General features: G+C 44.8%; 1 protein-coding gene across 1 annotated transcript in view; it reads left to right on the top strand.

Moving 5' to 3' along the window:
- LOC138642914 (uncharacterized) overlaps positions 1-9,482 on the top strand; it is an 81,903-nt gene extending 72,421 nt beyond the window's left edge. The window contains exon 8 of the mRNA XM_069731522.1: positions 8,996-9,482. Within this exon, the coding sequence (XP_069587623.1) occupies positions 8,996-9,178 (183 nt within the window). The 3' untranslated portion in view covers positions 9,179-9,482. The remainder of the gene's footprint in view (positions 1-8,995) is intronic.
- The last annotated feature ends 10,514 nt before the right edge of the window (positions 9,483-19,996 follow it).

The following is a 19,996-nucleotide window of genomic DNA, read 5'->3' as shown; positions in this document are numbered from 1 at the left end:
CGAGGGACCTCAAGCATGTCCCGTGAAGGTGAACGGTCAAGCAGTAACGGCACTGTTAGACTCGGGGAGCCTAGTGACCCTGGTGAGGGCCACTTTTCCTCTCCACCTGCTCCCGGGAAAGAAGGTCGGAGTGCGGTGCATACATGGTGATGCAAAGGACTACCCTGTGGCCAGTGTGAACATTGAAACGACATGTGGCACGGAGTCCCACATAGTCGGCGTCATTCAGGACTTGTTGCACCCTATAATTATTGGCCGGGATTTCTGTTTGTTTTGGGATTTGTGGGGGAAAGGTTCTGAGCTCCCTAGCAAGAGTAGGGAACCAGTGAACCCGGGAAGGGTGGTGCCACACCCAGAGTCAGACAGATTTCCTTTTTGTGTCCTGGCTGGAGATGAGGAGGAAGTGTCCCCTGCATCTGACATTCTGGAGTTAGAGGTATCCGGTGAAAATTTTGGGACTGCCCAACATAGGGACCCCACTCTGAGGGAAGCCTTTAATAATGTCACAGTTATTGACGGGGTGGTACAGGAGCCGGGGGCAGACACAAGATTTCCCCATTTTCTAATGAGCAGGGAGTTGTTGTACCGGGTCACGAAAATAAGGGAGGAGTTGGTAGAGCAGTTGGTAGTGCCGGGTCCATATAGACGGAAGGTGTTGGACATGGCCCATTCACACATCTTGGGTGGACACCTAGGGGTGGAAAAAACGCAGGAACGGGTTGTGCAGAGGTTCTATTGGCCTGGGTGCCACCGGGAAATAGTGAACTATTGCAGGTCCTGCCCTACATGTCAGCTAACTGCTCCCACTCCTCATTTCCGGAACCCCCTTGTGCCACTGCCCATTATTGAGGTGCCATTCGAGAGAATTGCCATGGACTTGGTCGGTCCCTTAGTTAAATCAGCCCGGGGCCATCAGTATATATTAGTCATCCTGGACTACGCCACACGCTATCCTGAGGCAATTCCCTTGAGAAATTCTTCTTCAAAGAGTATAGCTCGCGAGTTGGTCCATGTCTTTTCCCGGACAGGTCTGCCGAAGGAGATCCTGACTGACCAGGGGACACCTTTCATGAGCAAGGTGATGAGGGAACTATGCAAAGCCCTGAAAATCTCCCAGTTGAGGACCTCGGTGTACCATCCCCAGTCAGATGGCCTTGTTGAGAGGTTTAACAAGACACTGAAGAGCATGCTGAGAAAAGCTATAGAGAAAGACGGTAGAGACTGGGATTGTCTCTTACCCTATTTGATGTTTTCCATTCGTGAAGTTCCACAGGTTTCTCACCGTTTGAGCTTCTGTATGGCCGACATCCACGAGGACTCCTGGATATAGCCAAGGAAACCTGGGAAGCCGAAGTCACGCCCCACAGAAGCGTCATTGAGCATGTGGCCCTGATGCAGCAGAGGATTGCAAAGGTGATGCCTATCGTGAAAGAACACCTTCTCCAAGCACAAGAAGCTCAGGCCAGGGTCTACAACCGGTCTGCAAGAGTGAGGCAATTCAATCCGGGAGACCGAGTTCTTGTGTTAGTTCCGACAGTGGAAAGCAAGTTCTTGGCCAAATGGCAAGGGCCATATGAGGTTGTCGAGAAACTTGGTGAAGTAAACTATAAAATTCACCAACCAGGAAGACGGAAACCATTCCAAGTATACCATGTCAACCTTATCAAGCCGTGGCAAGATAGAGAGCCGACAGTAACTCCATCGTTGTTAAGCAACCCAGAAGATGAGGTTGGAGCGGTTACTATAGCGGAGACGCTATCGGAGTCTCAGAAACAGCAATGCCGGGAGTTACTCCAGAAAAACAGGGACCTGTTTTCCGAGTTGCCTGGGTACACGAAGGTCATAGAGCATGAGGTCATGACAGAGCCCCATGTGCGCGTGAACGTGAAGCCCTATAGAATTCCTGAGGCCCGTCGAGAAATAGTCTCCAAGGAAGTGGAGCGTATGTTGAAGCTTGGAGTCATTGAGGAATCCAAGAGCGGTTGGTCGAGCCCAATTGTCCTGGTCCCAAAACCTGATGGGGAGTGGAGATTTTGCAACGACTATAGGAAGTTGAATGAGGTCTCCAAGTTCGACGCATATCCCATGCCCCGAGTTGATGAGCTCATCGAAAGGCTTGGGCCCGCCAGGTACATAACCACCTTGGATTTGACGAAGGGGTATTGGCAGATCCCCATGGCACAGGAAGCCAAGGAGAAGACGGCGTTTTCTACACCAGATGGATGCTTCCAGTATGTCCGGATGCCATTTGGCCTACAGGGAGCTCCGGCCACCTTCCAAAGGGCTATGGATAGAGTCCTTGCACCCCACAAGGCATACGCTGCTGCGTACCTAGATGATATCGTCATCTTTAGCCCGGACTGGGAGAGTCATCTGGAGAAAGTCCAAGCGGTGTTGGATGCTATAAGAGAGGCCGGATTTACAATAAACCCAAAGAAGTGTGCATTGGGTAAAGAAGAAGCTAAGTACCTTGGATACATAGTGGGTCATGGAGAAATAAAACCCCAAATCAGTAAAGTGGAGGCAATTCAAACATGGCCAAAACCAGTTTCCAAGAAGCAAGTTAAAGCCTTCCTGGGAATCGTGGGATATTACAGGAGGTTCATCCCAAACTTCGCCACAATGGCGGCGCCTCTGACTGACCTGCTAAAAGGGACAAAATCAGTAATGGTTAAGTGGTCCGAAGAAACAGATTCAGCCTTCCAAGAAATGAAAGAGGCTTTATGTAAGCAACCCGTTCTGATGGCCCCAAACTTCAAGAAAGAGTTTATTCTTCAGACAGATGCCTCAGATGTTGGGGTGGGAGCAGTCCTTTCCCAAGAACTACATGGAGAGGAGCATCCTGTTCTCTATCTGAGTAGGAAGCTGTCCTCGTCTGAAAAGAACTACTCAGTCGTTGAAAAGGAGTGCTTGGCCATAAAATGGGCAGTCGACACATTACAGTACTATTTGCTGGGACGTAAATTTAGACTGATATCCGACCATGCCCCACTTAGGTGGATGAGGGAAACGAAGGGTAGAAATGCTAGGGTCACCCGTTGGTTCTTAGCCCTGCAGGACTTCTGTTTCCATGTGGAACATAGGGCCGGAAAGCTGCACGGTAATGCTGATGCCCTGTCAAGAATCCCTTGTCTAGTGGGAGAAAGTGCCAAGCCCCACGGCTTTAGGCAGAGGGGGGAGGTATGTAGCGTGGCTAAAGGATGTCTAATCGATGGGAGATATGTGTCTTATAGATAGCTTGTTGCTGTGATGTAACCATGGCTACCTATATGTGTTTCAGGACCTGTGGTGATGTCACAACCACATGTCTGGTCATGTGATGGGTTCTGGGTGTGGTTAGACATATAAAAGAAAGCCTAATGCTTAACACAGGTAGGTATGTGTGGAGGTGAAACCCTCCTGAGTGTGTTACAGCTTCAGGACTGAGCCGGATGAACTGGACACTTGTTTTTCTTTACCTGAACCAAAGGCTATTTGTTTTCTGTTGTTTGCCACATGGTTTATGAAGCAATAAACCCAGTGAACTTTAAAGGAACACGTCTCCTGAGTGTCAGCCGTCGCAGCTGAGTGAGTGAAATCCCTACAAGCTGCATGAACCAGTTAACTGCCTAAGTATGTAGCAGTATAGACACAGAGGGCTATTAACTGCATAAAGTGTATGAGAACATAATGCGAGGAACCCAATTATGTTTTTTTTTTAATTGGCCACACAGGAATAGTTAGGTTAATGCGTTGAGGCGGTAGGCCAATCTGAATAAATGCGTTTTTAGGGCACGCTTAAAACTGTGGGGATTGGGGATTAATCGTATTAACCTAGGTAGTGCATTCCAAAGAATCGGCGCTGCACGTGTAAAGTCTTGGAGACGGGAGTGGGAGGTTCTGATTATTGAGGATGCTAACCTGAGGTCATTAGCGGAGCGGAGGGCACGGGTAGGGTGGTAGACCCTCTCCTTCAGGATGTCTTGATAGACAGCCGGATTCATGGTTCCATTTATCACAGCAAGTCTTCCAGGTCCTGAAGCAGCAAAACAGCCACAGACCATCACACTACCACCACTATATTTTACTGTTGGTATGATGTTCCTTTTCTGAAATGCTGTGTTACTTCTACATCAGATGTAATGGGACATACGCCTTCCAAGAAGTTCAACTTTTATCTCTTCAGTCCACAGAGTATTCTGCCAAAAGTCTTGGGGATCATCACGAGGTTTTGTGGCAAAACTGAGACGAGCCTTTATGTTCTTATTGCACAGCAGTGGTTTTCGTCATGGAACTCTGCCATGCAGGTCATTTTTGCCCAGTCTCTTTCTTAGGCTGGAGTCACACTAGTGTATGGCATCTGATGCAAGAGTATCAGATGTGATATGCTACTGATCCCCGGCTCTAGCTTTGCTGCAAACGTGAGCACCCTGAGCTACTCACATGACAGGATCGGAACACAGCGCAAAAGTATTTTTTCTATCTTCTCTGCTGCAGGTGTCGGCGTATATTGCACTGCACTCGGGTGATATCCGAGAGCAGTGCGATGTTTCACACGCGCCCATAGAGTTGTATGGGTGCAAGTGAGCCAAGTCTCGCTGCCAATCGCAGCATGCTGAGATTGTTCTCTCATGCCAAATCGCCATGAGGAAATAATCACCTATTTGAGCTGCCCCATAGGATAACACTGGGCCAAGTGCACCACTACAAACGCGCATCTGAACTGGTCCAAGTGCTATCAATTTTTTCCACAAGCAGCACTTAGACAATATGGTTGTGTGAATATGAAGCAGCTGGAAATAAACATGTTAAGGATGGGCCGCTACTCATGAGCCACTGCTTTGTGATTGCCCACCCAGGCTAAAATTTGCTAGCCAGCCCCTGGATGCCACCATCGCTATGTTTCATAGATTGTATGAAGTTTTTATGCTGTAATGCATTGAAGTTTTTTCAAAATATTAAGCTATACCTTTAAACCAGAAAGCCCTTTTTTATCTCATCAATCCAAATAGCATTCTTCAATAGCAATCTGGTTTGTCCAGGTAATCTTAGCTAACTGCAGATGGTTAGCAATGTTGTTCTTGGTGATCAGTGGCTTTCTCCTTGCAAACCTATTGTACACACCGTTGTTGTTCAGTATCCTGATGGAGGCCTTATGAACATTAACATTAGCTAATGTGAGAAAGGCCTTTAGTCGCTAAGAGATTACCTTGGGTTCCTTTGTGATCATGCAGAGTATTATAAACATTGCTCTAAAGGTACCGTCACACATAACGATATCGTTAACGATATCGTTGCTTTTTGTGACGTAGCAACGATATCGTTAAGGAAATCGTTATGTGTGACAGCGACCAACGATCAGGCCCCTGCTGGGAGATCGTTGGTCGCTGAGGAAAGTCCAGAACTTTATTTCGTCGCTGGACCTCCCGCAGACATCGCTGGATTGGCGTGTGTGACGCCGATCCAGCGATGTCTTCACTGGTAACCAGGGTAAACATCGGGTTACTAAGCGCAGGGCCGCGCTTAGTAACCCGATGTTTACCCTGGTTACCAGCGTAGACGTTAAAAAAACAAACACTACATACTTACCTTCAGCTGTCTGTCCCCGGCGCTCTGCTTCTCTGCACTCCTCCTGCATCTTGTGTCAGCGCCGGCCAGCCGGAAAGCACAGCGGTGACGTCACCACTCTGCTTTCCGGCTGACCGGCGCTGACAGTGCAGAGGAAAGCAGAGTGCCGGAGGACAGACAGCTGAAGGTAAGCGAGTGTGCTTGTTACTCAAGATTTCCGAGCATGCTCCTGGTATCTCCAAGTATTTTGGGTGTGCTCGTAGATTATGTTTGTGTCTCTGCAACTGCATGATTTGCTTAACAAACAGGCAATCCCTGCATGTGTTCAGGTTGTCTAACAGCTGCAAATCATGCATCTGCGGCAACACAAACATAATCTACGAGCACGCCCAAAATACTCGAAGAACACTCGAGCATGCTCGGAAAACTCAAGTCATCATGAGCACACTCGCTCATCATTAGGTCACATACTTTTACCACTTACAAACATGTGATATTGGATAATTTTCTTCAATAAGAAATGATAGTCTAATATTTTTATGGAAAGGTCCGAAGGGTTCACAAAATTTTAAGCAACAATGTATCTATCAACAGCTTGCTCTTCTCCCCATATAAAACACACTCGCTCTGTCAAACCAAGTGTGCATATGTTTGAAGGAGATGGGATGGCAGAAATGTCTGGTAGATGTGGTTCCCACCACTTATATCCAGAACGTGGGTCTCTTGTTCCTGCTGATGCCTGACTGCAGTTATAGGAGAGGTGACGTGTGCAGCTCTCTCCATTCACTGCAATGGTATTTCCGAATTCAGAAACTGTGGATACAAAAATGTGATATGTGAATCTTGGGTTTGATGTGGATTCAGTAATGCCAATAAATAATTAATCAATCTGATGTTTTACCATACTGCATCATTTCCATTGGGCTTTGTAATTTAGCTATTATTTGACGTGGACCAGTTCATGGTTATAGAATGATATCTAAGTGTGGTTTCACCCTTATTAACGTAAATACATCCAACATAGGATCTATACTTGGGTGACAGATGTCCGTGCACTGCCTGGGGGGGGCTCAGCAGATATGGCATAGGAAGTGTGTGGTCTGTAAACCTGAATTTCTTGTTTCCTCTTCTGATTATTCATGGGCAGCTGGTGATCAGGGCAGGTGGGGGAGGATGCTCGCCAGCAAACTCTGGACATTACTCTCCCCTTTGTATTGCTTGTGCTTTAGTCATCCTTTTAGAGTAGAGGGGGTTTTTTGCTGCTTTTTTATATCTACACACAGTTTGTAAGTTGTTTATAAAAAATTGCATGAATTTGGTGCATTCTGTACATGCGCTTTTGGTGGTGTTTTGCTTGGTTACATACGGTACTTATTTTTGTCAGGCATTTTTTCCTACACTAACCTGTTAAAAACACCATGCCCTGAGCATACTACTGTGCTTTGAAATGAAAAAAAAAAGTCAAAAACGCACGAAAAAAGGCAATGTTTGTATTGTGTTGTAGAATTTTCTGTTGACCTCCTGCTGCAGTTATTTTTGTGCAATAAAAAGTGGCAAAAAAAAGAGAACCAGCCAAAAACTGTTTGTTTGTTTTTTCTTCATAAAAATTGCTTTATCTGAAGGCACAATTGTATATGAATAATATGATCAGTTGTTACAGAATGAATTGAGGGTTCTAAACTATCTCCTACGTTCTGAACTTGCAACCTGGAAACTGGAATATTACACATTCTCCATACCTAATTATTACCAAATTCTGAATATTTTAGGTAATATGCTCTCCACGATCTATTCGGTACCATGTAAATAAAAGCATTACCATTGGCACTAGTGCCATCAGTATAGCTAGTCGCCATTGATATGACCTCTACCGTCTTCCACTCCACATGGATTTAGGTCTTGTCACAATTAGTACATGGCTGCCAGTGTACAACAGATGGACATGGCACAGAGGATTACAGAGCTAATGTCTTTACAAGCGGCCAACAGTGAGGGACAAGAATGGTTTCCTTGAGTGTGGAGTCTCTAAATGTTAGTGCTTATAAACAGTATATTTGGGAGATAGCACAACGACCCAGAATAATATTTGCCTGATCTCTTTATGCTACATCCACCGATGGCGTCATGCTTGGCCCATGGCTGGGGAATGGTGGGAGACATGGTTCAGACTTTCCACTCCCCAAGTACCTACGATGGTCATTTTGGACAAGACGAGAAGACACCACAAAGCAGGGAAATGACGGAAGCGTAAACCTAAAGGAATGGCTACATATCAGAAGTTTGAAGCCAAATTTAAAGTAGGGGTGGAGGCTCCCTTTAAATCATTGCCAGATATTTTTGGAGGTGTAGGATTGCTCTTCAGAACAAACGCTCTACATGTTGAAGTTCAAGATGCCGGATATTCCTTTGCTCTGATCTCTGTTGTTGGAAGTAAGACCCCTACTTATCTATCCTGATAGCAGCTGCCTAATTCTGGTTTCTACACTTCAACGGTCACATCCAGACCAAACTCTAAACTATCTATATAAATTGACATACTGTACATTAGTTTTTCACCCTTACACGATGATGAGAAGACTTCTCAGTAATACTGTAGATGGCGTAAAGGGGGTCTGTCATCGCTGAAATCCCTATCAAAGAAAGCACAGATGTCGTAGGGATCCTCACTCGAGAGAGAACCATTTATTTCTTTTAGAAACTAGTAGGATAGTTTTTCCCGAATTGTTAGCTGTGGCGTCCGGAGGCACCCTTCCTCCCACAGTTTTACTGGCTATCTCCATCCCTTATTGCAATGATTGACAGTCCCGACTCCTGCACGTGCTCAGATCGCCACAAACTCAGCACTTTCTGAAAATAAAGCAGCCGGGTATGTCATGGTCACACATGCGCGGGATTTCAGAGGAAACGGTGCCAGGTAATGAGAATCTAGTGCTGTCAATCAATGCTGCAGGGGCTGAGATAGGCTTTACAGAGCACACGTCTCCGCCCACGGTGCTCCGAGCACTTTATATATATGGACAGAAAAAAACATTTTTGTATATTTTGTCAAAAGAAATGTTTTGTTTCTTCTTAGTGCGAGGTCTCCGACGGGGATGTGTGTTTACTTTAATAGGGTTATCCAAGGTATCAGACTTTCTTTAAGAACAGATAGCCATCTTGCCAAACGGTGGGTGTCCGTCTTGTATACCGTACGGCATATTGTCTCTTAAACAGACTTTTCTTTTTTTCCATGTTTTGTGTTGACTGGCTGCATAGAAAACCATCATGTGTTTTACATTTGCTACTTGGTTAACATTGTGTAGATCACAAGGTACCCATCTGCGTGCATTATCCTCGGCACCGCCAGACCCTCACGATTCATTATTAAACTTCCTTCCCCACGTTGCCCAGCCATTGAACACACCAGTAGTTCTGTGAACCAGAAAACAAATGTTTTCATTCTTTTCAGATTGCAGAGAAGAATGATGAAATCCGGCGCATGCAGGGTCATGTGGACAGCTTGTGTTACGATATGGATAGCCTGAAGCTCCGCAGAGATCTGGACGACTCTTCTGACAAAGAGGCCTGGCAGCAGCTCTCCAGCATCAGTCACAATGTGGAGAAACTTGCCGAGGACATGAGCTCCAATTAATCACTCCAGTGCTTTTTATTAATGCTCCCTTTTATATCGGCCAGTGATTTCAGGCCATGTTAGATATAGTCCATGAGCATATATGGTACACGCTGCAGCCTTTCATCCATAATGTATCTCACCGGGCATTCCTGATATTCTATTTTCAGAAAATCTGTGCCAATCAGATGCGGCCCAAAATTATAATTTGTAATTATTACTAATTTATGCCCAAAATTGTGCAAAACCCAACTGATATCTCCACTAATTACTTTTATAAGGGAGTTGTGGAGGGAAAAATTAAAATAAAAATTACTTATTGAAATCAGTGTTGTGTTGTGTTGTCTGTCCAGCAGCAGATTATGGGGGATAATACAGATTACATTTAGGGTAAGAACTTTTGGTGAGTTTTTGCCACTGCATATTTTTGCTGTGTCAAAAATGCAACGTCTTAGGGTGCCGTCACACTATCAGTATTTGGTCAGTATTTTACATCAGTATTTGTAAGCCAAAACCAGGAGTGGAACAAATAGAGGAAAAGTATAATAGAAACATATGCACCACTTCTGCATTTATCACCCACTCCGGGTTTTGGCTTACAAATACTGATGTAAAATACTGACCAAATACTGGTAGTGTGACGGCAGCCTTAAAGTTCCAGCAAAGTGGACGGGATTTATGGAAATCTCATACCACTGTGTTTTTTTTTTGTTGTTCTTTTTTACCCAGCGTAAACTGACCTGCGGCTCGTATTTCAAATCCGCAAAATGTTAATTTCTCTTGCAGGTACGCTGAGCGCTATGTGCCGACTCTTCCCATAGACTTGTATTAGATGTGGAAAATCTGGACGTACAAAAAATTTTCTGCGTGACCATGGTGGAAACTTGTAAAGAACGCATATAATTCGCACCTGACTGTACCAATAAAGCTTTGTCAAAGCCAAATACCTGGAGAAATCAAAAACAAAGCAACTTTGCTTAAAACATGATAAAACAACAAGAGTCAAAAACCGCTGCTTCAAAAAGTGAATAAAAACACGTAAAAAATGAACTAAAAAAAGCGCTGAAAAAACACAAGTAACCTAATTTACATAATAGGCCCAGAAAATAAGTAACATCAAAAGTACATAGTGGGAATGTAACCTTAGACATTCACTAATATGTGAAAAAAATTGTTTCATGCGGATCGCATACGGATGCAAGCCAAGAAAATAATTTCACAACTGAAAATGCATCAAAACTGTCTCTTATGCAGCTTTTTTCCTCCCAACACTCTTTTTTTTATATATTTTTGTAGATAACCTGTGGCAAATGCTCAAGGTGTGCACATAATGGTGTAAAACGTTGTGACCTAACGCTGGGTAATAACTTACCTATAAAGTGATTCTGCTCCACGTTAATAATACGGCAGAGCAGAACACAGAGGGAACGGCAGATGTTGTGGCCCTGATGCAGTTTTAATAAGGTCAAAAACCACATGTGCATTATTGAATGTGAATTTTGCACAAAAATACTTTGGAAGTACAGGGTTTGACTGCATGACCCAAATTTATTAGTGTTTTTTTTTATTTTTTTTTATTTTACATCAACTACTCTTTATTTTGTTTCCATAAATTACCAGTACAAGCAGTAATTATAAGAAACTGTTATGTATCCTATTTGATAACTATATATAATTCACTCTCAAAAACTCATATCTGTTTACATATCTGTCTTCAGTGAGGGATCAAATTACACCTGCAGCCTATAGAAGATAGGGATATGGAAAAGGGAAGGACAGATAATGACAACTGAAACTGCTGAGGCTTCTTGCGCAGAAAAAAAAAGTTCCAAAAAATGAAAAATACAAGTCATATGATGATTAAAAATAATGTAATTCTTCATGAATACTTGTTTTAAGAGGTTCCTGAAAGTGCAGGTACAATGTGAAACATCTGTGGTGACCATGATAAATACACTGCGAAAGCATAGAGAGTTATGTAAAAAGAAATACGCATGCAGTCGATTAATTGAAGTTTGAAATTTGCATCATGGCTGCCCCTGAGTTTCCTTTTTAGGCCACGTTCACACGTCGAGTATTTGGTCAGTATTTTTCATCAGTATTTGTAAGCCAAAACCAGGAGTGGGTGATAAATGCAGAAGTGGTGCATGTGCTTCTATTATACTTTTCCTCTGATTGTGCAGACCAATACTGACTGTGTGAACGTGGCCTTAGATTACTTCTATGTAACATCTTTGTTTATAAATTATCCTACAAAAAGGAGCGAACAATTGTGGACTATAAACTGTAAAATTCAGTAGGTGGCCCACCACCAAAAGCAAAGCACTGGGAAATGCTTCTTTCCTTTATGCCTATGCACATTACCCTAACATGGAGCCATAGCATTATTCATCATTATGAAAAAAAGACTGCGCAAGCGCAAGCGCCGGCGCAGTCTGGACCCCACAAAGTGACACTCCCAGGAGATCGCGGTATGCGTAACCACTGAACGCACACCGCGATCTCCAACGGAGAGACAGGGACGTGGCAGGAGGGTGAGTATAAGCTATATTCACCTGTCCCGTTCCAGCGCTGCGTGCCGCTCTCTTCCGGGTCCTCTGCCTGTGACGTTCACAGTTCAGAGGGCGCGATGATGCGCTTAATGCGCGCCGCCCTCTGACTGACCAGTCACAGCCAGAGGACCCGGAACACGGAGCGGACGCAGCGCTGGATCAGGGCCAGGTGACTATAGCAAGTGTCGGGGGCCTGAGCTAGCGGCGACTCCGACACCTGACCGACAGCGCGCCGGTGTCCCCGCCTGCTCAGGCCCCCCAGCACTCGGCGCCCAGCGACGATAGGTGAGTATGTTTTTTTTTTATATATCGCAGCAGCATACGGGGCATATAATACAATGGAGCATCTTATGGGGCCATCAACATTTATGGAGCAGTATACGGGGCATATAGTATGGAGCATCTTATGGGGCCATCAACCTTTATGGAGCAGCATATGGGGCATATAGTATGGAGCATCTTATGGGGGCCATAAACCTTTATGGAGCAGTGTACGGGGCATATACTATGGAGCATCTTATGGGGGCCATAAACCTTTATGGAGCAGCGTACGGGGCATATACTATGGAGCATGTTATGGGGGCCATAAACCTTTATGGAGCAGTGTATGGGGCATATACTATGGAGCATCTTATGGGGGCCATAAACCTTTATGGAGCAGCGTACGGGACATATACTATGGAGCATCTTATGGGGGCCATAAACCTTTATGGAGCAGCGTACGGGGCATATACTATGGAGCATCTTATGGGGGCCATAAACCTTTATGGAGCAGCGTACGGGGCATATACTATGGAGCATCTTATGGGGGCCATAAACCTTTATGGAGCAGTGTACGGGGCATATACTATGGAGCATCTTATGGGGGCCATAAACCTTTATGGAGCAGCATACGGGGCATATACTATGGAACATCTTATGGGGACCATCAACCATAATGCAGCAGCATACGGGGCATATACTATGGAGCATCTTATGGGGGCCATCAACCATAATGGAGCAGCATATGAGGCATATACTATGGAGCATCTTATGGGGCCATCAACCTTTATGGAGCAGTGTATGGGGCATATGGATGGGAGCAGCAAATTACAGAACGGGGGCGCAGGATGGGAGCAACACATGACAGAATAGGGCAGCACATGACAGAACGGGGGTGCAGGATGGAAGCAGCACATGACAGGATGGGGGCACAGGATGGGAGCAGCAAATGACAGAGTGGAGGCGCAGGATGGGTGCAGCACATGTGAGAATGGAGGCACAGGATGGGTGCAGCACATGTGAGAATGGAGGCGCAGGATGGGTGCAGCACATGTGAGAATGGAGGCGCAGGATGGGTGCAGCACATATGAGAATGGAGGCGCAGGATGGGTGCAGCACATGTCAGAATGGAGGCGCAGGATGGGTGCAGCACATGTCAGAATGGGGACGCAGGATGGGTGCAGCACATGTGAGAATGGGGGCGCAGGATGGGAGCAGCACATGTCAGAATGGGGGCACAGGATGGGAGCAGCACATGACAGAATGGGGGCACAGGATGGGTGCAGCACATGACAGGATGGGGGCGTAGGATGGAGCAGCACATGACAGGATGGGGGCGCAGGATGGAGCAGCTCATGACAGGATGGGGATGCAGTATGGAGCAGCACATGACAGGATGGGGACGCAGGATGGAGCAGCACATGACAGAATGGGGGCGCAGGACGGAGCAGCTCATGACAGGATGGGGACGCAGGATGGAGCAGCACATGACAGGATGGGGACGCAGGATGGAGCAGTACATGACAGGATGGGGGCGCAGGATGGAGCAGTACATGACAGAATGGGGGCGCAGGATGGGTGCAGCACATGACAGGATGGGGACGCAGGATGGAGCAGCACATGACAGGATGAGGACGCAGGATGGAGCAGCACATGACAGGATGGGGACGCAGGATGGAGCAGCACATACCAGGATGGAGACCATATACCAATATAAATGCTCGCCACCCGGGCGTAGAACGGGTTCAGTAGCTAGTATATATATATATATATATATATATATATATATATAAGCACGCCTCTGCATTCTGACAGCTTACTCTGCACATTTGAGCTGCAGAGCGAGCTGTCAATCAAAGTGCCAGGGAGGGATTATAGCCGCCACTCACAGAATAGTTCCCTGAAGGAAATAAGTTTTTCCCGGTAGCTGTATTTCCAGTAAGGCAGCATTTTACAATTATTTACTTGCAGATTAACCCTATAGTTACATTTCCTTAAATGCTGTAAAACAGAGGTATTCTCTCCAAAAAGCAGACTACAGTTGTGCTCAAAAGTTTACATACCCCAGCAGAACTTTTGCTTTCTTGGCCTTTTTCCAGAGAGTATGAATGATAACACCAAAACTTTTTCTCCACTCATGGTTAGTGGTTGGGTGAAGCCATTCATTGTCAAACTACTGAGTTTTCTCTTTTTAAATCATAATGACAACCCAAAACATCCAAATGACCCTGATCAAAAGTTCACATACCCCATTTCTTAATACCGTGTATTGCCCCCTCTAACATCAATGACAGCTTGAAGCTTTTGTACTTTTTTTTCTTCATGTGTTAACCCCTTCATGACATGCGCCGTATATATCAATCTCTGACAGTGGCATTTAATTTGCACCAACGAGCACGCGTATACTTACTTCCATCCATCGGTGATGGCAAACCACCACAAAGTGGCTGCTTCATTCCCTGCCTCGGCTTTTATACAGGCTATGATAGTTCCTCCTGACTGGCTGTGCCATACCACACGATGTGATAACTGTAGGGCAGCACCTGAGGCCATGTGAGCCTTCTCTGGCTGATACCGTTTTCCTCAACATGTAAAATGGCAACTGCCATTTAGGCAATTCCCATTAATCGAATCGCAAATTGTTCAAATTTGCTGGGTTTTGCGAACACCTGAAAACTGGAATCACATCTTTTCGATTAGCTCTTCTTTAATGTTAAGATACAAATGATTTATATTCGCACAATACTATTTTTGTACGATTGCCCTACAAATAGAATCTAATATTATTTATAAGATTGCATAGAAACTTTGCTGTGATTTATCGAGAAGTTTGGTAACAGGAGGGTTATACCTGTGCGCCTTTCTCTTAGCCAGTATGGACTGTATTAAAGATATGAAGTCATCCAACTCTTATTCTCCAGTCCTGTCAGAGATAAAGATTTAGGATTTCAGTAATTAATTTCTTAGTGGTCTAGATGGGGATTATTGATTGCTTGAATGCTAATGAATTAATTGTGAAAGTGCCGGGGTGAGAAGTATTTGGAGTGTGAAGGTCAGTCCGTACTCCCATCTGTCACTTCTATTGCCTGTACATTACTTACAATATGTATACATTGGTTTTAATGAGTCTTTACCAATCCTGGGTAATAAATGATGATGAACACTAATAAAAGAGGGAATGGTTAGTGTGTAATGTCCTGTATGTGGACATTATATCGTATAATTATGCTCTACTTATTCACTGTAAGGTAGTTATTAAAATGTGATTGTAAGACAGAATTATGGCTCATTAAATACAGAATTACCGTACCTTCTTATAATAATGAACCATGTAAAATAAAACCACATCCTTAAACTACTTACTTAAAAACATCGTAAACTACAAACATAAACTGACTTCCGATTCCCGAGAATAATCACATTTAGGATCCGTTTGTTGTAATTGCTTGTAAGTTGTATCACTGTGACCTACATTGTTTTTTTATAAAATGACTGTAATTCATACGTGTGGCAGAATTCTGTAGGGTTAAAAAGAAGAAAATTGTGCAGGAAATGTGATAAAATAATAAAAAGAAATAAAAATCCTATTCAATCCCCCCTTAGCTCCAGTGCTGACCTTGTGATGGTCCACAATGATTAATTCCTGGTGACCAACGTCGTCAATCGTCATCCTTGAGGACAGTGATTGGCTGCATCGGTTATGTGGATGTACAGTGTATCAGCACTGCAGCCACTCGCTAGCCTCAGCGGCGATGCTTGCGTGTACAGAATGGGGTCGTAGAAACAAGTAACTGCGGGATCTCGAGCGTTGGGCGGGGGATTGAACAAGTAAGTATTAGTCATTTTTTATTTTATTGCTTTTTCTGCGCTTACGTTTTTAAAACCACAGAACACTCCATTAGGCTGGGCCTTATGGCGATGTCAGTCATGCCCCAATTCTGAGATAAGTTGTGTGAACATAAACATTGTGCGACTTGCTGTTGCGTGCCATTTTGCTGTAAAAAGGCAGTCACTTGCAAATTGCACAAAAATGAGTCACATAAGACTTACAGCCAGCAACCGAAAATTTAAAGAGGTTGTCCACTACTTTTTCAATGATGACCTATACTCAAGAGAGCCCATCAATCCATCAATGTCTGATCGGATGGGGTCCTTCACCCCCGCTGATCAGCTGTCCTCAGTGGTGGCCACCGGAGATACTCGATTGCGGAGCTGCTCCGTATACTGATAGTGGAAGCGGCCGGGTATGGGACATCCGTCTCCTATTGATTTGAATTAGAGGAGGATGTGTTGTACCCTTTCCCAGCCGCTATCAGAAGTTAGAGCTCCGCAATCCATCAGTTCCGCCCAGAACCGGCAGCCGCCAACACCATAAATAGCTGATTGGTGGGGATGCCAGGTGTCGTGTCGGACCCTGACCGATCAGACATTCATGGCCTATCCTAAAGATAGGTCATCAATGAAAAAGTAGCGAACAGCCTCTTTAATATGATTGGAAACATCTGAGACTCTGTCACAGTCTATTTTGGTGGCCGGTTGCCACACGGCACAAAATGATTTCATTAGTGACGAAGTGATGCCAAGATGTCTGTGCTGCATTGTAGCCCCTAGCTTAAAACTGGCAGGATGAAAAGTACAGCATCTTAATAATGTAGTTAGGGTTTACGATAAATCTCCCTAATTGTGTATGAACAAGTCTTCAGCCTCCAGGTGTAAACTAAAATGTTCTCATTCACTGATGGCGCGTAAACACGCTCAGCACTCTGCGATTAACGAATACATGAACGCCACTATTGCTCCACACGTAAAAACGTGAAGAACTTAGTTCACCTTTTTATGATCAAAAAGCATATAAGCCATAAGGTGACCGCACATTTTGATAAAAAATTGTTAACTAAATACACAATTTTTACATCTGTAGTTATAGCTGATTTATATATTCCATAATTACACGGTGCTGATGTGTTGTATTTGTATACATATGTCTGTGTACTGGCCACACCATACATGCAAAAAAAAAATTACAGAAAAAAGACAGCCATATTTACCAACACCAGGTCACAAAACAAATGCACTACAGGGTGCAGCAGACCCATAATAAAGGCGGAGGCAGCAAAAGTGCAAAATACTGATGAAACAACCACCTCCATACCTACCATTCATGGAGGGGTGATTGCCTAGTATTATAAATGCACACAGATAAGGCTTATGTAGGGCGCCAGTCACACAGAGACATGTAGTGCATTAGTTTTGTGACCTGGTGTCCGTACACAGTACATTCACCTGCACATTAATTTACTACTATAGGAGTTCTGTCAGTGATGTAACTACAATAGGTGCAGAGGTGGCAATCGCACTCAGGACCTGGAGCATAGGAGGCCCCAAAAAAAACCTTCTTCCTGTATAAAAAGACCAATGCTATTAAAGGGACTCTGTCAGCAGTGTTTTGCTATGTAATCTGAGGACAGCATGAGGTAGGAGATAAAACACAGATTTCAATGATGTGTCACTTATCAGGTTGTGTGCTGTTTACTTACTATGAAGGTTTTATCACCTGGTAATTATCATTCCCCAGACTATGGCAGCGTGTACATGCTAGTCCCCCCCTTCTGTAATGAGCAGCTCATTGTCTATAGACAAAGTACATACAGAGTCTCGCGTTGGTGGACTTAACTGTGGTGTAAGTGGGGTTAGCTGTAGGTGTAGTTAGCTTGCTCAGCTCTGCTGCTGTCACACTGTGATGATATTTGGTAAGGAAGAGGTGCCTCAAACTGTCCCTGGTACTGGGACCCTAACTATCCCTGTCCCGGGCGTACTCTTGAAGGTAGAGAGGCCCGAGTTTCTGACCTTACTATGCTCCTACTAAACCATGATCTGTCCTTTCCCCCACCCCATGAGACATGGGACAGAAATGTAAGGTAAACAAGACAAAACAGAGATAACAGAAAACCTCTATCATACAAAAGCACTAACTAACAATAGGGAGGAGGATAGAGACCGAGAGGAATTAACAAAATGGGAACAGAGACTAAGGGTACCGTCACACCAAGCGACGCAACTATGTCGATCGCTGCAGCGTCGCTGTTTGGTCGCTGGAGAGCTGTCACACCGACAGCTCTCCAGCGACCAACGATCCCGAGGTCCCCGGTAACCAGGGTAAACATCGGGTTACTAAGCGCAGGGCCGCGCTTAGTAACCCGATGTTTACCCTGGTTACCAGCGTAAACGTTAAAAAAACAAACACTACATACTTACCTTCAGCTGTCTGTCCTCCGGCGCTCTGCTTTCCTCTGCACTGTCAGCGCCGGTCAGCCGGAAAGCAGAGCGGTGACGTCACCGCTGTGCTTTCCGGCTGGCCGGCGCTGACACAGGATGCAGGTGCAGAGAAGCACAGCGCCGGGGACAGACAGCTGAAGGTAAGTATGTAGTGTTTGTTTTTTTAACGTTTACGCTGGTAACCAGGGTAAACATCGGGTTACTAAGCGCGGCCCTGCGCTTAGTAACCCGATGTTTACGCTGGTTACCAGTGAAGACATCGCTGGATTGGCGTCACACACGCCGATCCAGCGATGTCAGCGGGAGATCCAGCGACGAAATAAAGTTCTGGACTTTCCTCAGCGACCAACGATCTCCCAGCAGGGGCCTGATCGTTGGTCGCTGTCACACATAACGATTTCCTTATCGATATCGTTGCTACGTCACAAAAAGCAACAATATCGTTAGCGATATCGTTATGTGTGACGGTACCTAAGAGATAAACACACACATACCACAGATTACTACTCCAACCTCACTCTAACCACTTAGCTTTAGCACACAGCACAGGAAGACGAGTCTTTCAACAGCAGGGACAAGAAGGTCTGGCCAGTTTTTATAGGAAGAGGTGATGGCCAGATCAAAAGCAGCTGAAATGGAAATCTTTCTGACCAGCATAGAAAGGGTAATTAACTTCTTCAGCACCAGAGGAAAGTAAATCCATTTATTATGGGACACAAATCACACCATCTGTAAAGAAGACCTGTGAGTCATTATGTCCACGTGACCATCTAACTCCAGGTCTTCCAGGGGGACGTAACATCCTCGTGACAGTACACCCCTTCTACGAGGGGCCGCTGCACCCTCAGGACTGGGTTTATCTGGAAGGACCATATTAGTTTACTGGCATTAAGCTCCGATGCTGGTACCCACATCCACTCCTCAAGACCGTATCACTTCCAGTGCACCAAGTATTTTAAGAGCTGTGAACCATATGAGAATTCACAATTCTTGCCACCTCAAACTCTAAATTACCATCAATAATAATTGGCAGCGGTAACAAGAGTGACGGATCCACAGGCGCTACATATTTTTTGAGCAATGACCTGTGGAAAACGTTGTGGATTTTAAGAGTAAGAAGAAGCTCAAAATGAATTGCCGCAGGGTTAATTATGGCCACCACCTTATAAAGACCAATGAACCAAGGACCTAATTTCCAGGAAGGAATTTTCAGTTTAATATTTCTGATAGACAGCCATGCTAAATCATTCACACCCAGGTCCGGACTTGACAACAGTTTCTTGTCAGCCTTGCGTCTGTATCTGTCCCCAATGATCTTTAATTTGTTCTGAACCCCTTGACATACAGATGAGAGTGATAAAGAGAATTGTTCCTCCCCAGGAACCACTGAAGACCACTCCTTACTGAAGGTACAAAACTGAGGATGGAAGCTATATGCACCAAAAAATGGGGGCTTACCAGTGGACTCACTGCTACAATTGTTTAAGGCAAACTCAGCTAATGATGGAAAGGATAACCAATTCCCCAGATTATATGACACAAAATACCTGAGGTATATCTCCAGACTTTGGTTTAGACGTTCAGTCTATTAGTATGAGAATGAAACACCAAAAAAAGGATAGATGCATTTCTAGTTGAGGACAATATGCCCTCCAGAATTTAGATACAAACTGGTTCCACTGATGTGACACCACATTGACACCACATTGTTGACAAACACCTGAGCCAGGGTCTTAGCATTAGGGAGAGA

Source organism: Ranitomeya imitator, chromosome 6 (genome assembly GCF_032444005.1).
Source record: "Ranitomeya imitator isolate aRanImi1 chromosome 6, aRanImi1.pri, whole genome shotgun sequence".
Lineage (NCBI taxonomy): Eukaryota > Metazoa > Chordata > Amphibia > Anura > Dendrobatidae > Ranitomeya > Ranitomeya imitator.
Note: the sequence above shows the minus strand (reverse complement) of the source record. Positions and strands in the feature narration are given on the sequence as shown.